Source organism: Cryptomeria japonica, chromosome 2 (assembly GCF_030272615.1).
Source record: "Cryptomeria japonica chromosome 2, Sugi_1.0, whole genome shotgun sequence".
Taxonomy (NCBI): Eukaryota; Viridiplantae; Streptophyta; class Pinopsida; order Cupressales; family Cupressaceae; genus Cryptomeria; species Cryptomeria japonica.
Window position 1 is genome coordinate 130,955,639 of NC_081406.1, and position 13,095 is coordinate 130,968,733.

Sequence of the window (13,095 nt, forward strand, 5' to 3'; positions counted from 1 at the left end):
CCATCTCAAGATACCCCACCAGTACACACAGAAAATCAACCAGATATGGCCACTAGAAATTTAACACTTGATGATACAAAACCTAATCCTGAGATTCTTTTTTCCATAAATGTTGATAGACAGGACATTAACATTATTGTAGATAAGGAAACTACAGAGGATAATACAACTGATGGTGAGAATGTCAAGATCTCTGAGACACCGACAAATATTGTTGACTCTCAGAATATTGAGAAATCGATAGAAGACAAGCAACTAACACTGAGAAACCATCTGAGACAGAGGTTCATGTTGAGATAGATCCATTGACAGAGAATGTGAATAAGGAGGAACAAATTGTTGCGAATAAGGAAGAGATAATCAAGGTAGTTGGAGAAGTATCTATTGAGAGGAAAACTATTGGAGAAGCTAGCACATCTACAAGTGAATTCAGACCGACAAACATGACATATGTTCTTCTGGATTCTATCAAAAGGATAACAGATTACAATGCCTTAGCATTTAAGGCTATTGATGACACTGTACCTATTTTGAAAATGATTTCCCCAACATGCAAGGTAGATCACATTGATAATTCATTAGGTAAATTGGATGCTTTGTCCAAATTAATTGCTGACAATGTTCTAACTCTTGAGAAGGTGAATGAGGATATTATTAAGGAGAGAGTTGATAAAGAGAAAAATGCATTTTTTGAGAACAATATAAATAATTATACCGAACACTTGGGTACATTGTTACCGGTACTCAATTCTACAATTTTGGAGTATAAGGAGTTATATAGAGAAGCCTACAAGCCTCACTGTTTGACAGAGGACATTGATGAGGAGATTAAAAAGATAGAAAGGGACATTGATGACATTGCGGATAACATGATGCGTTCATTTGAACTTATACTAGTTTCTAAACAAGAAATGGTTGTGTTTGAGGAAAAAATTGAGACCTTGGAAAAATAAAAGGTAAGAATAAGGCTGAAGTCTCGGGAGCTGAAGAGTAAACTTGGTCCAAAATTGGATAGTATTATCACTCAGCGAGCTGAATTAACCAAGGCAACAATTCCTAGAGAGAAATCACCAGAGCAGTAGATTAGTTTTGGTAGACATTTTTCAGATTGTAACCAACCAGTTACAGACTTTGAGTTAGACATTTTGTATTCTTTCATTCTTTTTGAAATCCTTTGTCATTGATGTCAAAGGGGGAGTAGTAAGGAGAAAAATATATGCACAGAGGAGATCACCTACTCAGGGGGAGCACACTTCTTTTTGGATTTCAGTTTTGGGATAATAGTTTTGGATTTTTCATCAATGCCAAAGGGGGAGATTGTAGGCATTCTACACTCATATGAGAATGGTTGATGTTGTCATTGATGGCAACCAACTTGTATTTGGTCTTTACACATACACCGGCAATAAGATCAACACCAATACCATCTACCAGCACCGACAGGCACCTTCACTGGCATCCAAATTACACCGACAATAAAGCATACTGACACTTAGGTTGACATGGGATAAAATTTTGTTGAAATTATATTTTAATGTAATTATATTTTGTAAGCCGACTTGATATATTGTGAAGACTCATATATGTATGAGGTCTCATAGGTCATTTTATATATAGAAGGATATAGAAGAGAATGAACATGGTATGTATGAGAGATAGAAAATATTGTAATTAAGGAAATTATTGTATAAGGTGATTTAGTGACAATGAATGTTTTTGTTAAGGTACCTCTCTGAGCTTTATCCAATACTGAACCAAGAATTGGAGATTCTATTTTTAGTAGTACATTATTTTGGATTTAATTATCCTTATTGTAGTCAGTGAGACTCTTTTGAGCAGTGAGCTCTAGGCTGTTGGCCTTTCTGCATGTGCAAGCCCCTATTGTAAGTAGTATTTATTCGTTGTCCAATGAGTAAATGTTGTCGATCACAAATCCCACCTAGGTTTTTCCCACACTGGGTTTCCTCGTTAAAATATCTTGTGTTATGGTGTGCATTTATGATGTCTCTGTTATTTTTGTTTACTGCATTATTTCTTGCTTACTGGTACAATATTTTAGGTTAAAAAGTTACAAATTAGTTCAATTACTCCATTAACTTGTTAGACACTGATTCACCGCCCCCTCTCAGTGTCTTTGGGACTATCACTGCATCTAACAAAGGAAGCTGGATATCCACCTTATCATGTCAACTCTATTGAAATTGATGGATTTTAATTGTGGTTAGGAAAGGCCTTCAAGGTCTCACCATTAATAAAATTGATGATTCACCTGAGGAACCTAAAGTTGAACAAGTAAAAGAACCTACATACCCTAATCAATTACAAATTGAACAAATACAAAATGAAGTTCCAAAACCTCTATTGATTTTGTAAATGAATCACGTAATCTTAACATAAAAATTCCTTTATTTTACGATATCATGGACATTCCTATATACATAAAGACAGTTCAATATTTGTGTACTCACAAATAAAAGAAAAAGATGGATCCCAAGATTGTTCAATTCATTGGAAAACTTGCTAACCTTATGCTCAGGAACCTAATAGTTCCTAAGTATGTTGATCCAGGAAGACCTATTGTAAAGATATGTATTGGTAATGTTGTTATTCCTAAAACACTCATTGATTTTGGAGCTGGAATTAATGTTATGACAAATGAAATAAAGGAAAAATTAATACTTAAAGGACTTAGACCCACTCCTACAATTCTCCAAATGATAGACTATTCTATGGTAAAACTTGAAGGTATGATAGAAGATATAATTATTTCTATTGATTCATGGGACTAACCAGCTAACTTCATGATTTTGTAGCCAAAAATTAAGCTGGCGGGATATCCCTGATCTTGGGGTGACCTTGGTTGGCTACAACAGATGCATTCATGAATTGCATGTCAGGGAATATCATGATTTCTAATGGGGAACAACTAAAAGGTAGAAAAGAGAAAGCTTAAACAAATCACAGTAACTCCAACCAACACAAGTAGAAAACATTTGCTTCTTGTAGCCACCATTTCCTTCACTGCCTTGTATGTTGTAATGTTGGCTGATTTATTTTTTATTTATAGGAATTTTTTTTGACTAGTCAATAGATTCTGTTTTGTAAATTACACTTGATCTGATTTTGATTAAAAACAAATTTTAACTAATAAAATAAAACAAGATAACTTTTTTCAAATTACAAATATAATATATAAATTGTATGGACCAAAAGTGATCTAACTAAATGTGTGGAGAATTCATGGTTATTCCATTGAGGTTGATGGGCTTGGGCAAAAATGTGAGCATGTGGACCAACTTTTTTGTGGTCATTATGGAGCCTAATTCTTTTGTTTTCATATGCAAAAATCTTTGGGATGCAAATTATATGTGAAGGAACACTCATTTTGTTTTGTTGTAAGCCTTGTGTAGGATGAGAGGAACTTGAGCAACTGATTAAGGAAGCAGATAGAAATTGACAGGTTGTAAATTTTTTCCAATCTATGTTCTTGTTTGTTGTAGCAGTTCTTATAGCTTGTTGATTTCAATGTTGTTCATGTAGTTGTTATTACAATAGTGGTTTTGGTTGATGTTGTTGTTGTAGCTGATATTACGTCACTGATTCATTTTTCTAATCTTTATTTGTAATTCTTATTTGCCTAAATTTAAATATAAAAAAAATATCCATTGGAGAACGTAAAGTTTTTTTTTCTTTCCCTCTTAATTTCAAGTTAGTTACCTATAAATTGGAGTAAGTCTCTAGAGAAGGTGAGTTCTTCTAGTACACCACCTACTTTAATACTATTACAAAGGAAAATGGGATAAAACTAAGCCTAAAATTAACGTAAAACATGAAAATGAGGCGATAGAGTAGAAATTAGATGACTTACACTTGTTGAAGCTTACATAATGAGATCAATGATGCAAACTAGCTATGCACAACCCAAGTTACAACATGTTTGCATAATTATTGGCATTCGTGGGTTTTAATTTTATGATTTTTTAAAGAAGGAATAACATTCACAATTGAATTTTAACACAAACTTTATAGGAAAAGACAAACTTCCTATAAATCAATATATTAGTACATAAAATATAAGAAAAGTGAAACATAAATCAAGGACAAATTATTTATTATGAGATAGAATCTATCATTTAATAAAAGATGCATAATATATAGGTTGGAGTAGGCAACAATGGATTATTTATTTTTATCAAGAGAACTGCATAGAAAAATACAAAACTATACAAAATGGATATAAAAAAACTCTACTTAGAGTATGATAGATGATTTGAACTCTTCTTAGAACCCCCATAAAATTGTCTTGACATAAATTTTGAAGGCCACAAGAAACACAATTGTTATACTTCTAGGTAAATTAGGCTACTTATCATATAATGTGGATGATGCTTATTACTATATTAATATATAGGTAGTACTATTTTGCTTTCTCATGAAATAGAGATTTAAAATTAATGCTAAAAATGAAGAGTTTTATGAGCAATGGGACAAAAAATTTCTTGGTAGTTGAAAGGAATAAAACTATCCTCTATCAATATTTTCAATAATTAGTAAGTGAATGGATTTTTCGTATAATTTGAATTTGAATTCTTGATGATTTTGTAGTTTGTATGTTGTGAATAAGTTTATCGAGTAGTTTTCTTATATGTGTCTATTTTTACTTTGTTGCATTGCATATAAGTTATCTTTTAAAATTTGTGTTTATCATGTTTTTGTAATATTTTTAAAATGCATATATTAAAATAAATATTATTCATATCTTAGTGAAAAGAGATTTTTTTTTATTTTGTTAGAGAGAAATCAATATGACTATAACTGATTTACAAAAGTAATGTGTTAAACTATTAGAATTAAATTACTTGAAAAAATTAATTGAATAATGATTAAATTTTAAAAAGGGGAACAACTTATCTTTAACAATAGTCATTTTATCACCTTATGTGCACCTTTTAGCTTAAGAAATACTTGAGAAATCTAGTTCATAGTAAAAAATTCACAACCAACCAATAGACTGACATATGAAAATTGTAATCACTGTATGTCATTGAGTAATAAAGAACAATAATGGCATATCTTTTGTATATTGTTGTAAATGCATAATTGCTCTACAATTATAATTACATTTACTTTGGTAATTGATAGAGTTAGGCTGTAAACATTTGGCATCCTTGCTGATACGAATCTTGGGAATACTTAGACAGGAAATATGGCAATGTAATGGGCCGACCCATGGAAGAATCGGAAGTAACTAAAACCTTAGAAAATGAATACACGATAGAAGACAAACTAACATAGGACATGGCTTGTTGTGGGACGTATCCGTAAATTGTACATTTGAAGGGAAGCTCTCCATCCTCGAAGACTGTCGAGGTTGCTCGCACATAATCTTATTACCCTTTGAGACCTCTAGGAAGAGAGTGATTCAAAGCAGTGTAAACAATAGATACCGTAGTTGTACGAAGAATGTGACACTAGTAGGATACATACCCCTAATAATTATGCCCATGCAATGGAGCACAAAAAGAAGATGCATTCCAAGCAATCAGGAAGTCATACAAGGATTGGTATGAAGATCATTTCAACTAAGACACAATTCCCCACACACACACAAATATTTGAAGATGTATTTTATATTATTCCTTCTTAGTGGCTATTAGTGCTGGAAGATTTGCACAAATGTAGAGAGGAACTCATGTTAGATACAATAGGTTGTGTTTGATAACATATGACTGTGTCTCATGATGTATACATATAGCTTTGGTGTGTGACATGCATGCGCATTTTTCCATAAGACACATTGCTATGTGGCATGTGCCCTATGCATGTCTTCTTTGTGAGGCACATTGCTATGTGCAATGTGGCCCTAGGTGTGTCTTCTCTATGAGGTGTATTGCCATGATATGTTAGGATTTGTAACATGTAACCATCACCTACACTATATCAAAACATAACTATGGTGTGACATCATATCTATTTGCGTAATGTCAAAACACATGCAAACATGAAAATCATCATAGCATGACAAAAATCAATCTCCACATGTTGGAACAAAGATATAGATAAGATAATAGGGTAAGAGGAAACCCGTACCAAGAACCACATACCAACTATCGACAATGCCATCAAGATAAATGTAGGATAGGATACCACTCTGAGCCATCCAATGGTCCATTCTATGAGGAGAACTAGGGGATACTATCTTTGAAAGGTGTGGTCAATAGAGATAATCCCTACTAATGCCACAATATGTCACCATAGCTTCTTGAGTTTTCCATTCTTCTACTTAACACCACATTTATTAAGTTCCTCAATAGTGAGGTTGGCTCTCAATAGGATGCACAAACATGTAAACACACAAGCATGGTTTCATCATACTTGTACAACAATACAAATCCATTTTTCTAGTTAATTACTTAGTGTAAAAATAACTCCATTACATAACATAGGGCAATAATCACCATAAGTTTTCAAATAAACTGCCCAAACATCAATTGGAGTTACCCTTTCTAAGGTACAAACATAATTTATTTATAACTTCAAAATTAAAATAATCACAGTACATCCAAATTAGTTCAATAGTGCATGGAAATAGACAACATGATCCATAATTAAACCCATCAATTACCCTAATTGGATATGCTAATAAAATGGTGTCTCAAATAATAGAGATCTGGACTTTGTTTCATCATACACAAGCATGGATTCATCATACTTGTATCCAAATACACCATCCATAGATAGGTACTCAGTACCACAATCTCATGGGTACCCTTTTAGCTGAATTTACCCTATATTTAGGTGAATCTACCCTTGTATCATTCCTTGATCTAGTATGTCATTCCACCAATCAATAATTTTTCCATATTCTTGAGAGAATACACTATCCCTTAGGTGAATATGCCATATCCTTAAATGAATCCTCCTTGTCATCATCCTAAGTCCTCTTTTTGTTAAGTCTTATCCCTTCATCTTTAGGAAAATCCACCCATCCTTATGTGAATCTACTTTCTCTTAGGTGAATCTATTTCACATAAATCATTTATCTTATCCATCTTTCTTATGCAAATGGTGAATTTTTCCTATCCTTAGATGACTACACTCCCATTTAGGTGAATCTATCTAGTTTTAGTCTCTTTCCATTATTTTGTCCAAATTTGTATCCTCTAGTTTACATTAATCTACTTGTTCTTAGGAAAATCAACCCTATCATTCTAAGGAAAATTCACCTTGTCATCATCCTTAATCATCTACCTTTCAAGTGTATAGTCCATCCATCCTTGGGAGAATCTAACATATTATTGGGAAAATCCACTCCCTCTTAGGTGAATCCACCTTTTCCACGTTCTCATTAATCTATTATTTGTTCTAAGAAGGACACAGAAGTGGATAGAAAATAATAGAGGAGATAGTACTCAAACAAGTACTAAGGAATTGCATTAGTGACATGTCACAAATGTGAGTTATACATGTTCCAAATTGATTGATTCTCATGAAGGAACTAAGTTATCTACAATAAATAGCCACCCAAGAAACCCATTTGCTTTAGGCAAACTATCTTCTTAGTTGTAGCTTAATTCTTGAGACACTTGATTTAGATATGATCTTGTAAATGGTGTTAAAAAGAGTAATTAATCACCAACCAACCACACTCTTCATTTGCATATTGAAGAATTAGTTTGGTCAAACCTTGATTGTAACAAGCATAACCAAATCCTCCATGATAAAGTTAACAACAAATATATTATTGCATAACCAAATCTTTGTGGTGGGTGTGTTCAACAAATATATTATTGTGTGAATTGCTTTTGTCCAAAATGTAGGATTTGTCCAAAATGTAGGAACTTGATCTACATATCCATGAAGGTGTGATTAGGTCTCTATACAACACTGTTTTGTTGATGCATATATGTAGTGGTGAGTTGTTTTCTTTTAGTTGTGGATAGACCATTTTGAGTGAATTTCTCATTTACTTGAGCATTTTTCATTTAGAGAACAATTGGATGACCATTCAACAAGGGGTTTAAACTCTTTGAACTTCACAAATGCTTGAGCTTTTCTTGTCAAGCAATGCACCCACATCTTAAAGACATCAAATTATGAAAGATGATAGTCCCAAATCTGCAAATGACTTTCACAACATAATGAATAAAGGAAATCCATAGATACATTAATGAGCAGCCCTAGATCAATACAAAGAGAGCACATGCATGCTAAGGGAGCATTGAACAAGCCTTTTTTAGGATAATATAATGGTAGTAAAAGAAATCAATAAAGAGCATAAGTTCATCAAGAACAATTCTTAGCCACAAAGATCTAAGGTAATCATAGAGGAGCTGATAATAAGTGAGTTCAAGAAGACACACTCAAGCCTTCATCACATTCCATAAAAAGAAGATCATTATTCCATATACTTGGAAGGAATTGATATATTGCAAAGATTACTATGAAGGTCTAAAATAGTAAAAGAGATGAGACTAATCTTTTATTTCTACTTACAATAGTGAATTGGTTGAGATATACTCATAGACAAAGTGAATGACATGTATGAGAACAACCTCAATAAAGGTAAAAAGGACAATAAATAGTAGTGATAGATGACAATGCATTGAATGTGCCAAGAAAAAGACAGTGGAAGCCATGGAGAAATCACTATCAAAACAAAGCCATTAAATAAAACTATGTTGGTGCAGCTTGAGAAGCACAGTAGAACAATGAAAAAAGAACACTAATTGGTCCTTGAAAAGCATGTAGTCGCAATGATTGAAAACCACAATGACAACATAGAGGGCATGAATGTTTGGAGTATTTCCATTCTTAAGAATCTCATGATAGTCCATTATTAGGACAGGTGAAGTGCACTATGAAAGTGTCTTAAAAAGCTAATATAGCCATAAGTGATAGTGCCAATGCTTTGAGTTCAAATCCTCATGCAATACAGTCATGTTTATCTCAATGCAATGTTTGCCAGCATCCCCCCTACGTGTGCCAAAATAGGAGCTTTGGAACAAGGTATGGACATCCATCAAAGCATAATCGAAGGGGGTTTTTTGTCAGAAATTAGTTGCAAATGCTCCAATAACAAAAATCGCAAAATTGGGTAGCATACACACGGCATGTGAACTGTATGACGGAATACCTCAAAGAGGTGTCATTTCATGGAATTTTAAGATTGCAGGATATGCACAAAATGGATTAATTCGCAAAAAAAAAACCAGTTGCCCTTGATTGCGAAAAAAAATTAGTTGCCCTTCATTGAAAAACAAAGAGTTCCTTTGATTGCAAATAAAACCTTACCTTGCTTGTGTAGAGATCGCTCTGGTGGGGGGGCAGGGAGGCAAGATGGTCGCTGCTTGCTTCGGTTTACTTTCAAAATGAAAATGCATTGTGTTTTTTTTTTCTAATAAAATGCCCAAGGTCATTAGAATTCCGATGAACACGGGCATTTAAAAAAAAAAAAAATCAAATTTTCACACAATGCTCCTTGTCCGTCAGAAACCTCCGTCGTAATTTGACCCCAAATGTATTAGTGTTTTAACGAGGAAACCCGATGTGGGAAAAACCTCGGTGGGATTTGTGACCAACAATATTTACTCATTGGCCAACGAATAAATACTACTTACAATAGGGGCCTACACATGCAGGAAGGCCAACAACCTAGAGCTCACTGCTCAAAAGAGTTTCACTGACTACAATAAGGATAATTAAATCCAAGATAATGTACGACTCAGAATAGCATCTCCAATTCTTGGTTCAATACTGGTTAAAGCTCAGATAGATACCTTAACAAAATCATTCAATGCCACTAAATCACCTTATACAATAATTTCCTTAATTACAATATTCGCTATCTCTCATACATACCATCTTCATTCTCTTTTATATCCTTCTATATATAAAATGACCTATGAGATATCATATATATATGAGTCTTCACAATATATCAAGTTGGCTTACAAAATATAATTACATCAAAATACAATTTAAACAAAAGTTTATCCCATGTCGGACTGACTGTCGGTATGCTTTACCGTCGATGTAATTTGGATGCCGGTGAAGGTGCCTATCCATGTCGGTAGATGGTATTGGTGTTGATCCTATTGTCGGTGTATGTGTAAAGACCTAATACCCATTGGTTGCCATCAATGCCAACATCAACCAATTTCATATGAGTGTAGAATGCCAACAATCCCCCCCTTTAGCATTGATGACAACACTCATGAGAAAAATCCAAAACTATTATCCCAAAACTGAAATCCAAAAAGAAGTGTGCTCCCCCTGAGTAGGTGATCTCCTCTATGCATATATTTTTCTCCTTACTACTCCCCCTTTGACATCAATGACAAAGGATTTCAAAAAGAATGAAAGAATACTGAATATAGGAATTTGGAAATCATCAAAGCAAGTAGTATTAGTAATCTAGCTCAATCACAAAAGCTCAAATGCAATGATCAATCCTAAAAACACTCAATAAAGACATGAAAACAAGACATCAATTCAAGATTGAAAACTAAGCAAACCAAATGCAGACTTGGATGTCTCCTTCATGTGGCTCCATTGTCCTTCTTTCTCCTTCAAATAGCTTTGTTTGTGGCTCTCACCTACTAGTGCATAAGCATGATGTGAAAGCAAGTAGACAAGATTGTAGCGCAAGAATACTCGAAGCGTGATTGATTCGACCAGCTAGGGATCTTGATTGAAGAAAATCATCCAATTTATAGACAAATTGGAGAAAAGATCAAATTAGCATGAAGAGATTCGAATGGAAATTACAAATCAAGAATGTCAATTATGACAAATTATGACAAATTTGCACTTTCTATGCAAGATTAATTGATTGATAATTATGACAAAATTATGACAAATTTCTATGTCAAAATTGATTGATTGTCAATTATGACAAATTGAAATGTCATTCCCATGAAATTAGGAGAAAATTGAAAATTAGATGAATTAGAAATTATAAAATTAGGAATTAGAAATTGATGAAAAATTAGGAATTAGGAAAATTAGGAATTGATGAAATTAGGTAAATTAATTAATAATTTCTCATTCATTAATTAATTTACAAAAATAGGAGGAATTAATTAGCTAATTAAATAAACATTTAATTGTGACAAGAAGACTTAGGATAAATAAATAAATCATTTATCCTAAAGAGAAAAATGGAGAGAAAATGACAAACAAGGTTAAATGAATAAATCATGAAACCCTAGAAGATAAATTAGAAATGCAAGGACGACAATTAGGTCTTGACGTAAGATTGATTTGATGTTGATTTGATCATGATTTTGAATTGATAAATGATCTGATTGATAAATGTGCCAATTAACGAGGAACAATGACAAATTGATCCAAATTGACATGATTGAGAAAGACGACGATCGATGACAAATTGATCACAAGATGACAAGATTGAAAATAACAACGATTGATGACAAATCGATCGCAAGTCGACAAGATTGAAAATGACAACGATCAATGACAAATCGATCACAAAATGACAAGATTGAAAATGACCACGATCGATGACAAATCGATCACAAAGCGAGAAGATTGAAAATGTCAATGATTGATGACAAACCGATCGCAAAATGATAAGATTGAAAAGAGGACAACGATCGATGACAAATCGATCTCATGATGACAAGATTAATAAGAGGACAAAACCCTAATTAGGATTGACGATGTCCAAATATGACAAATGAGCACGCACATTGATGCGACAGGATAAGATCGACCAAAATCATGACTGAAGATTATTATCGACAAGACCAAATTCAAAAGCGAGACAAATGAAGAATGCAGAAGAAGGACTCGATGCTCGCAAATGATAAAGACTAAGTGCGAATCATAGAAGAAATGTTAATGCGATGCAAAAAACCTAAAATAAAGCAATGCGCCAATGTTAAAGTATGACTCCGCAAGCATTGACCATTTTTAGACGTCTACAATTCCTTGTGCGAGAAATAGTCAAATTAAATCACAGCGAGCTTTTCCATGCGACTTCAGAGTTTAGCAATACAAACATAATCGGCTCCGGCAGAATGGCGACGGTGTATAGCGGGAGGCTAAATATATCCGGCACGGAACAAGCTGTAGCTGTGAAGAGATTCAAAGACGAAATCGCCGGCAGTGTCGCAGTGACTGAGATCCTGATTGCTGAAATTCGAGCACTGGCCCTGACTAAACACCGCAACTTAGTTTGTTTGTTGGGGTACTGCTGGGCTCCAAGGGCCATGGCTTTGGTTATGGAGATGATGCCGAATCGAACCTTGGCAGAACATATTCAAGAAAAGACACTGAGCTGGAGCGTGTGTTTGAGAATTGCACGTGGCGTGGCTGAGGGATTGAAGTACCTTCATCATGAATGTCCGCAGCCAATTTTACACTGCGACTTAAAACCGTCTAACATCTTGCTGGGCATGGACTTCGAGCCCGGGATCGCCGATTTCGGGATTTAAAGAATCCTGAACTATGATGACATGAGTCGCGGATTTAGCACGTCCAATTTGCAAGGATCCATCGGTTACATGCCACCAGGTGAGTCTCTCTTTCTGATGATCACGGGGATATCAGAAAGATCCTCTTTATGGTGATGATCCGAAAGAAAATTATACCTACAACTTGTTTCAATGTATTTTTCTAAGACCCCTTCTTTTTAAAATTTTGTTCAGAGTATGCATTAAGTGGGAGATTGACAGCGAGAGGGGACGTGTACAGCTACGGAGTTGTGATTTTAGAGATGATATCAGGCAAGAATCCAACATCGGAGATGTTCAGGGAGGAAAACACGCTTCCAGAGTGGGCACTGAGGACATCCGTGGATGGCACACCATTTGAAGTGATCGCTACTCACTTTCATATGGTTGAAGGCGCGGCAGAAGAGAGTGAGCGAGAAATGGCTAGTATGGTGCAGCTGGGATTGGCTTGCACTTCGACCAGACCTGAAAATCGCCCGACAATGAATGAGGTCGTTAAAATTCTGGAGAGAATCTCCGACGACATTACAACACCTAGGCTGGCTTCGGTCATTGAGCTCATACAATTCACTTCCTAATAGGTTTGTTATTTTGTTTCACTAGTGAATTCACCATC

General features: G+C 34.4%; 1 protein-coding gene across 1 annotated transcript; it reads left to right on the top strand.

The window, feature by feature from the left end:
* The first annotated feature begins 12,044 nt into the window (after nt 1–12,044).
* On the top strand, nt 12,045–12,461 carry LOC131053500 (proline-rich receptor-like protein kinase PERK3). The gene has a single exon (XM_057988118.2). It carries the CDS (start codon nt 12,045–12,047, stop codon nt 12,459–12,461), a length of 417 nt encoding a protein of 138 aa, XP_057844101.2.
* The last annotated feature ends 634 nt before the right edge of the window (nt 12,462–13,095 follow it).